Source organism: Mytilus californianus, unplaced genomic scaffold (genome assembly GCF_021869535.1).
Source record: "Mytilus californianus isolate M0D057914Y unplaced genomic scaffold, xbMytCali1.0.p SCAF_4, whole genome shotgun sequence".
In the NCBI taxonomy this organism is placed as follows: domain Eukaryota; kingdom Metazoa; phylum Mollusca; class Bivalvia; order Mytilida; family Mytilidae; genus Mytilus; species Mytilus californianus.
The window spans coordinates 95,574,051-95,583,245 of NW_026262690.1; the positions used below are offsets into that span (position 1 = coordinate 95,574,051).

Below are 9,195 nucleotides of genomic sequence, written 5' to 3' on the forward strand. Positions count from 1 at the left end.
ATTGTAAGGTGTACATGTATTTCTGGCTTGGTTTATCTTACCTTGACCTCATTTTCTTGGATCATTTTAAATTTATGTGATACTTATAGTAAAATTTTATATTTAGGAACTATCAACATAAAATCAATGGTCAGTAAAGCAGGCGAGACATTTCAGCATGTATACTCTTGTTGCTTTTCTATCAAGATAATATACAAAAATAATCAAATTCATCAAAAGTTGCTAGAGGGAGTTAATTAAGGGATTTAATCAAATTGGTATTTTTTGGATCTTGTATTGCTGATCTGTTTTGCTGTCTATAGTGTCTTGTCTATTTATCTTACATTTCAAGATGAAATAAAAAAAATCCTAAAATTAGTTTGAATAGTAAAAGGCAATAACTTCTATAAGAAGTCGTCTGATAGTTTTAGTAGAAATGTAGCATTGGTAGATGGTGACTTTCATAGAATTTTTACCATCAGATTTTCTCTTATCTATTACGTCTTTAAAGATATTAAGACACTTTTTGCATTATACCCTTTTGTTCTATTATTAGCTATGCTTGTTGTTTGGTGGGAACAAAAAGCACAAACTCACTTCAAGATACCCTAAGGATCATATAGGACAAAGTTGGTTAAAATTGGTTCAATGTTTTCAGGAGAAGGTTTTTTTAAATGTTTAAGACACACTCTGCCAGACAACAAAGTGATGGCAATAGCTCAATTCCTCAATAGGACTAGGTGTCTAAATAATTTTCAACATACTTTTGTTGTTATGAGCTATATAATTCTTCAATTATTTATTCACGAGGGAGACTTCTTCTTTCAAGGTATACACTGACATGTGGCTGAAATGGGCAACTGTTTTATAATTCAAAAATATATCTTTATCAATGGGGTGCATTTTCAATGAGATTACATATTAATGGGTTATAAATTTCCCTCTATCGAAATATATCATAATTGGATCTATCAAGGAATACACTGAAATGGGCAACTGTTTTTATAAGTCAAAAATAAATCTATATCAATGGGGTGCATTTTCAATGAGATTACATATTATAGGGTTATAAATTTTCCTCTTTTCGAAAATTTTGTTGGTACCAGTTAAATAATCCTTGATTTAATCTAATTAAGATGTCACAGATTGTATATGTGATATCTGAGAAATATATGAATGTGTCATGATTTTGCCATGAAATATATATATGGGTCAGGATTTTCCACAAAACTTCAATGGATGAATGGCAGGGGTCTAAATCCCAGCTGCATGCCTGTACCCAAAATACTCTGTTGAGTCCCTCGTGATTGTATTATACCATATAACCAATACATGAACATGAACATGAATTTCAAAGGTGATTTGCTTTTTATTAATAATATTATGTAAAAAGAAAACTTTGTTAAAGTTATAACATTCTGTATCAGTTCAATAACAATTCAGTATGAATTATTTTTTTTTAAAACACTTGCAAATGCATAAAACAATTGGTTATAATACATCAAATAGAAGTTTTAAATAATGCTGCACTTGACCCATTTTAAATAAATTAATTGTCACGTTTCCATAATTTATTCAAATTTATAAAATACTGAGCACTTTCTGTTGCATCTGGCAGTGTCAAAATCCAATATATAAATCTAATGAATAATTTAAAGTAAATGTCCATTATTGTGGGTTCATAATCCCTCTGGATAGAACTAGAGCTCTGCTACATAATGCCTTATCTATACCCTCTTCAGGCAATATGTATCCTTTATCATCATCCTGTTTGTTTGGGTCTACTTCTACAAGGTTCTTATTACTGGCTATTATACTAGACAGAGACCAAACTCCAGGGTATTGACTTTTTCCTTGTAGTCCATATACCAAAATATCATCAGCATCATCCATCAGATTATTAGATAGAATAGTATCTGATGCAACATTGACCACACAGCCATCATCTACTGTTAGACCTTTCTTGTCAATTACACAGCTATCAAGGACTAAACCAAAACCTGTAATACAAAATTAAAAAAAGGGGAGATAACTCTGTTAAAAGTCTCTGTGATGATGTTTTTGACTACAACTTTGCTAAAATTAATGAAATTAAGAAATAGAGGCAAATGATGAAAACCAAGCTTTTATGTCAAAATAATAAGTAATTTCTCTATGACATTCATAATAAAGCATAACTATGTTGAATGTGCTCATAGTATAAATTAAAATAAATTTTTCTGTGAAGAGAAATAGAATTTGTAGTTTGAACATTTTATATATAAACTGATATCCAAGTAAGCATATTCCTTCAGGCTATCACCAGTATGTAGACTTTTAAATGCTAGCATCGGATCCTGCAGGAAGATATATTATCACACAAGGGATAAATTATTATGGTTCCTTGCAAACTGCTTTTGTTCTCAATGCATGATATTGCTACTTTAGTTAATTAACAGTTGACCTAGCCTTGGATTGAACCACAATAGAGACAATTTATTACACTAGAAGATGGAATACTTTACTTTTACTATCCAAAAAAGTCTGCTGTAAAGTGAATGGTTCAATGCTTTTAACATACCTGTGAGTAAAGCCCAGTGCGCTTTATGTCCCTTTTTATTACAGGGTTCAAAATTAAAATCTGAATCATAACTGAATAAGATTAAGGACAACATTTTTCTAAAGACCAATGTTATAACAACATATTGTTAAGTTTTTCAAGTGTAGCTTTGTATTTTTATATAATCACATTACATGTATGTTTCATTAGAATCCGTAATTTGATTGGCTGACAACAATTGCAAAGCACTCCAATATCATATTTTATTTTCTGTATAAATATGACAGCTATGTTTGCATGTGCTTGTTAAAACAATGCAAAGAAAAACAAACAAAAACTTGATATAACCCTTAATTTCTACTTAAGGAAATGCCTGTACCAAGTCAGGAATATGACAGTTGTTTTCCATTCGTTTGATGTGTTTGAGCTTTTGATTATGCCATTTGATAAGTGACTTTTCGTTTTGAATTATCCTTGGAGTTAGGTATTTTTGCTATTTTACTTTTTTCATGGTTGTAGAAAAATTTTTTTTCATTCAGAATTGAATGCTTCTTTTTATAATTTTATAGGGTTGTAAAAGCCTTGATCATGCACAAATATTTAGTATGATTCTCTATGAAGCAAAGAGCAATTTGTATGACAATATATAAATATTTCATAATTTTTCCAATTTTTAAAAAATATACATGTTCACAAACTTGAAGGATACGGTATAAGACATACATCTCCTTTTACCAAATGACTGATCAGGAATTCTGGACCAGTATCCATATCAAGGGAAGTAACTGTAATGTCAGAAATCATGTCCTCCACCAACTGTTTCATGTTGCTTGCTAAAAATAAAAACATGATTTATTGCATGACTAATAATACTACAATCCTATCAGTTATTGATCATCTTTTATTTTGTCATCCAAAATTGTACATCTTATAATTATATATTATGATTACTAAGTGAAATCTTAAAAAAAACTATTATAAGTTAACCATACCAGTAAATGTCATGCTTACATTGGCAAAAATGTCCACTTGTAGTATTAATCGGCTCAAAAAAGGCATATTTTTTCCTGATTTAATTGCCACTGGTATAAGATAATTCAAATGGCCCTTCAAATATGTTAATTTTTAAAACAGTAAAATAATTAACTTTTGTGCCTAATTTATTTCTCTCCAATATATAAATAAAACCTTCATTATTGTTGAAAAATTACAGAAAAAAAAACAAAGGATGAGGTGTGATAAAAGCCCTAATTTGGCCCTAAAAAGTACAAAAATAGTAAACTTATTCATGCCTTTCTAAATTATGTTTACTTTATTGATCAATGGACAAGTCAATATAATTTTGACACTTAAGTGCAGAAAGGTCACGTGCAATGTCACACTGAAGTTATAAACATTGTGGAAATATAGGTATTTGACTTAAAATGGCTATTTCACACAAAATTTTTGTTCAAAATATAAATGAGAAACAGGTTTAACCAAAAAAATATTTTTCACACATTAACATCTTTGTAAAATACATTTCGTAGCATAACATTTTTCTTGTGTAAATCTGTTGCATTTATCTAAATATTAATGACAGGATTTTAAAATGAGGCCATTCTTGCATGTTTTGCTGTTTTGCACAAAATTTAGGAGGTTAGAAGCCCTAAAGCCAATATGTAAGACAAATTTCAAAAAAAAATAAATACTACATTTATGGTTAGTGCAAATACTTTTTACATGCCCCACTCCAAACATTGCCTCAAATTCAAACTTATATATAATACAACTTAAATAATATTCACATGAAATACACAGTATCAACTGAATTGAGAATGGAAACTGGGAATGTGTCAAAGAGACAACAACCTGGACAAAGAGCAGAAAACAGCATGAGGCCACCAATGGAAGCATATTCAGATTGTGTTGTCTTTACTCCAAAACTTTACCTGAGAACATCTCTCCCTGTCGTGTGAATCCCTTTTCCTTAGCTGCATTAAATATACAATCAAATGTCAAATTAGTATCAAATAACTGTGCTGCCATCACCACAGCTACTAAACCACAACTGAAATTATAGAAATTCAAGACAAATAATCAATAGAACACAGAAATATATGAAAAGTTTAATCAGATTTCACTCATGCATAAAATGTAGGTCACATTGAAATAGATAAGCATTATCATTTAAAAAATATTGTCTTACTTCTTACTTATAAAACAGGACAAAAAAAATAAATGTGTAAAGGATTTCTTAAATTATGAAATAAGTATAGGTAGGTAGAAAAAAAAATTATTTTGCTTTGGTTTTTTTTAACCATGAGTATCTATGGTAACCAACAATTTTTTCAAAGTTCAATAGCAAAAATTTAAAAACTCTTTATGATATGCATTTGAGGCAAAAATAATAAGGTTGGTAGGCAAAAGTAAGAGTGTATGTATTCCTAAAGAGTTCAATTGGATTCAATAATTTATAAGTGGATATTGTTTCTCCGTTGATGACTAACCTTGGACCATCTTGTAAGACTGGGGTAACTTCTTTGTTCATGGAAACAACAATTTTCTTTCCATCCCTTTTTAACCTAAAAAACAAAACAAACAAAAAATAGCTTATTACAAACTTTTTTTCTTAAATCATATTTATCAACACAGAAAATAAGTCCAATATTATCAGTTACATAAAGAAAACTTATTATTAAAAAAATATAAATGTTGATCCAAATGCAGTCTCTTTGTCATAAAAAAAGCCTTGATCCAAGATTCATAAAATTAATGAAGACTTGACAAAGATATTGATGTTTAAAAATTTGATGAAGAATTGCTATGAATTTCATCTCAGGCAAATTGACTGTTTATAAACTCATCATAGATGAAAAACCATCATCTTGAACTCAAACTAACTACCTGGGTGGTCTGGTGCTGGCCTAGAGTGTTGGCAGTCATGGTTTTTAACCCCTTACTGGGACCGATTAAAATTGGTATTTGTTGCTTCTCTGCTAAGCATACATTATTTAGGAGTAAAAACAAAGGTAGACTGGCCTAGTCAGAATAATATATTTGAGTCATGGGATATGTCTTCCTGCAGACTGTTACCTTGTGGACTAGCACATTAAAATATCCTACTGTAAGTAATAATCAGTCTAGTACAAAGCAGGATTTATATTCAAATTAAATGGTCTTGTCTTCACAATGAATATGCATATAATAGTTGCCAATTGACATTTAATAAGAACTCCAATATACATTTTCATAGTGGCTTTACCCCCTTGTCAAACCAATAAAAGCGACAAAATGTTAGTCATCAAAGAATTTTAAGTGGCAATAAACATCTACAAGAAAGATATCTTCAAGATACTAATAGTATTCTCGAATGTTATAACCAAATACTGACAAGGTAATGGAGAAAAATCATAAACATGGTCAAGGAACCATATTAATGATCCTATAATAATTTAGTTTAACCCAGCCACATTATGTATGTGCCTGTCCCCAAGTCAGGAGCCTGTAATTCAGCAGTTGTTGTTTGTTGCGTTTATCATATTGTTTTTCGTTCATTATTTTATACATAAATCAGGCCATAAGTTTTCTCCTTTGAATCGTTTTACATTTGTCTTTTCAGGGCCTTTTATAGATGACTATGTGGTATGGGTTTTGCTCATTGTCTAAGGCCTAACAGTGACCTATAGTTGTTAACTTCTATGTCATTTGGTCTCTGGTGGAGAGTTGTCTCATTGGCAATGATACCACATCTTCTTATTTCTATACATACACATTTTTCTCCAGTCTTTCATGAAATGATTTTCTAATATCTTCTTGATCACAGGTCTGTGTGACATATGTTGATTGTCTTGTTAGTTTTGGTGGAGTCGAAGATGTCGATGGAAGTAAAGGAGGTGGAGGAGGTATAGGTGAACTCCCCGACATCTTGATATCAATAACTCCTGAACTTCATCACTCATGATATTTTCATCATGAACAAACTATCTTTGTGGATGATGTCTGAAAAAGAGAAAGAAAAGGATAACTGATATTCAAATGATTGTAATGCTATTTTTTTAGGATGAAATATCGCTTTAAATCATAAAAAATACAGAATAGTTTTTCATTAATAACAAAAGACAGTGCCTTGGTATCTAGCTGCATATTTCATCTGATAAAATCCAAATAAAGGACTATCATATCATGAATACAAAATTTTAAATTGAATAAGCTTTAAGGGTATAAATAAAAGGTCAATAATGGTGTTTTACATGTATATAATTATGAGTTTTAAAGCGGCTAGATATTTTTCTGCCTTCCCTCCCCTTCTCAAAGCGTAGTTACTCATGACAATGGTTATTGCAACATAATACATCTGTTGTCATGGTTGTTCCCTTCGATAAAGTTTGGCTGAATATACCAGTAACTGTCACCACAAACAATGGTAAAACAAGAAGTTACATGCAATGTCATGCTAAGCAAACACCTTCTTATAATTCAAAGAAAAGTATAAAAAAGCAGATAATTGTAACAACTATAGGTTACTTTACATCCTTCAACAATGAGCATTGATTTCTAGGGCGTTTTATTCTGATGCTTTCTTTTTTATTCCTGAATACTCCATATATATCTCCTTTCATTTTACAGAAAAAAATATTTAAGCACCAGTAAATTTTAAAAAAAACATCAGATCAAGATGGTAAGAATATGTCAGAGCACCTGCACATGAGGGTGTGGATGGGGTTCTTCATTTCTGTATTCTTTAATTTGTTGCCCCACTTTTCTTCTCTATTTTTTATATTTAAACACCTTATTTTTCTCTATTCTTTATTTTTTTTTTTGAGGGGGCCCTTTATTCTGGACTTTTTGCCCATTAATTTATTATTCTGTATTCTGTAAACCCCATCCATACCGGGCTCCATCATGACTGAATTAATTCTCTGCTAACTATTGAAAAGTACTGAATGAACAAGTGCTGGGAAATTTGATTGGTGTAAGTTAAGTTTTTATAGGTAAATAAACAATATGTGTCAAGCCTTTACTAATATGCCAGCCAGCTACTAAATTCCAGGGGTTGTAATTCAAAACATTAAGGACCACATAATTTTTTACAAGGATTCTCTTTCGTAAGAACTGTTTTACAGGCCCTATTTCATTTCACATTTCTTGGAAGACTGTCTGTACATTGATAAAACAAGTGCCTCTTTATCTAAACAGAGACATATTAGTCCTTGATGTCTATGACCAAAACATTCAAAACAAGGAAACAATTGGGTCGCAAATGATTTTGTCTATCACAGTTGCTCATTTACATAGATGTATTTAGACTAAGGCACTTGCAATTAAGCCTGCACGATATATACCCATCTTAACTTGTTAGTAAGAGGTTTGTACGAATACTTTTTAATGACATAAGTAAGTTGACTCACTAATTTTCGACAATGCCACTTCTACTTTCACTTTTCTACCTACACCTCGAGGTTTTCCGAATGACCCCCGAAAAGTTATTTCCCGCCAAATGAAGGGTTTTTACTTGGGATTTGTAGTATACATTTGTAAAAAAAATTCGTAAGGGTTCCGCGGAACCCAGTGTCTCGCCTACTTTTGCTGTTAATCGCAGGCTCAACAAAAATGAGGGAAAAAAATAATAAAAATATTCCTCTCTATACTATCTTTTGATTGTAAGTAGCTTCTGTCCAAGTTTGGTAAAAATCCAGGATAGTTTATGAATCTAATAAATGTTTTAAAAACTTAAACTGCAGACTGTATGTAATGTTAACTGGAAGAAAAACTAAGTCCATTTATAAGTAAAATACGGAAAAAATGGTACAAAATTTTAACAAAATTTCCTTCTAGATACTAGCTTTTAATCATAAACAAGCTTCTGTCCAAGTTTGGTACAAATCTAAGATAGTTTAAGACAGTTGTTCAAATTTTAAAAACTTTAACCACAGAGTGAATGTAATGTTTCCTGGCAGAAAAACTAAGTCCATTTATAAGTAAAATATGGAAAAAATGGAATTTTTTTTTTACAAAATTTACTTTTGGATATTATCTTATGATCATAAACAAGCTTCTGTCCAATACAAGTTTGGTAGAAATCCAGGATAGTTTATAAGAAAGTTATTAAAATTTCAATAAACTTTAACCACAGAGTGAATATTTGTGGACACCGCCGACGACGACGACGCCGACGGAATGTATAGGATCGCTATGTCTCGCTTTTTCGACAAAAGTCGAAGGCTCGACAAAAACCGAGCAAAATTGTAATATCAAGGAGTCACACGGGCATTACATGCAAGTACAGGTCAAATGATTTAGAATGTTGTTTTTAAAACAATAGGTCTAGTACTCTATAAACTCCCCATGTAAAGCCACAGGCGCTTCGGGAATGGACCCTCTTTTTCTATATTTTTAGTATTGTTTTACATTCTTTTAGTCAATATACTAAATGGTTTTAACTTATTTTTCTTTAATTTGTTTTTCTCTTATCCATTCGATTTAACAAAAACATGTAGTTTATATATGACGCACCTCTTTTTTTATATCCACAGAGGAATATATTGAAAAAAGGGGGTGTCCGTTCTCCAAGTGCCCAGTGTATTATATTAAAGTATAATTGTCCCAAGTGTTAAGCCACTGAGAAATAGTGTAAAGCCATGCAGCAACATGATAGTGTAAGGATACACGATTACTCGATATGAAAAAGAATGAAC

At 31.0% G+C, this 9,195-nt stretch overlaps 1 protein-coding gene across 3 annotated transcripts; it reads right to left on the bottom strand.

The window, feature by feature from the left end:
* Positions 1-1,328: 1,328 nt before the first annotated feature.
* Positions 1,329-7,969, bottom strand: LOC127698901 (UPF0692 protein C19orf54 homolog). Of its 3 annotated transcripts, none has more exons than XM_052202632.1 (7): positions 7,909-7,969; positions 6,270-6,499; positions 5,008-5,082; positions 4,450-4,568; positions 3,228-3,351; positions 2,540-2,610; positions 1,329-1,979 (listed from the first exon to the last, which is right to left on the bottom strand). In XM_052202632.1, the coding sequence occupies exons 2-7, from the start codon at positions 6,422-6,424 to the stop codon at positions 1,648-1,650; spliced, it is 876 nt and encodes a 291-aa protein (XP_052058592.1). In that variant the 5' UTR covers positions 6,425-6,499; positions 7,909-7,969; the 3' UTR covers positions 1,329-1,647. The 3 variants fall into 3 exon arrangements, with proteins under 3 accessions (XP_052058592.1, XP_052058591.1, XP_052058593.1); XM_052202631.1 differs by having other exon boundaries at positions 7,891-7,953; XM_052202633.1 differs by having other exon boundaries at positions 7,843-7,952.
* Between the last annotated feature and the right edge of the window lie 1,226 nt (positions 7,970-9,195).

What these genes read in the sequence shown, in the direction of transcription:
- LOC127698901 (XM_052202632.1), bottom strand. Translation starts at nt 6,424, where the DNA reads ATGTCGGGGAGTTCACCTATACCTCCTCCACCTCCTTTACTTCCATCG. An exon ending in GAAAGACTGGAGAAAAATGT is followed by an intron (nt 5,083 to 6,269) that starts GTATGTATAGAA and finishes TTTGTTTTTTAG; the next exon opens with GTTAAAAAGGGATGGAAAGA. An exon ending in GTCTTACAAGATGGTCCAAG is followed by an intron (nt 4,569 to 5,007) that starts GTTAGTCATCAA and finishes CTATAATTTCAG; the next exon opens with TTGTGGTTTAGTAGCTGTGG.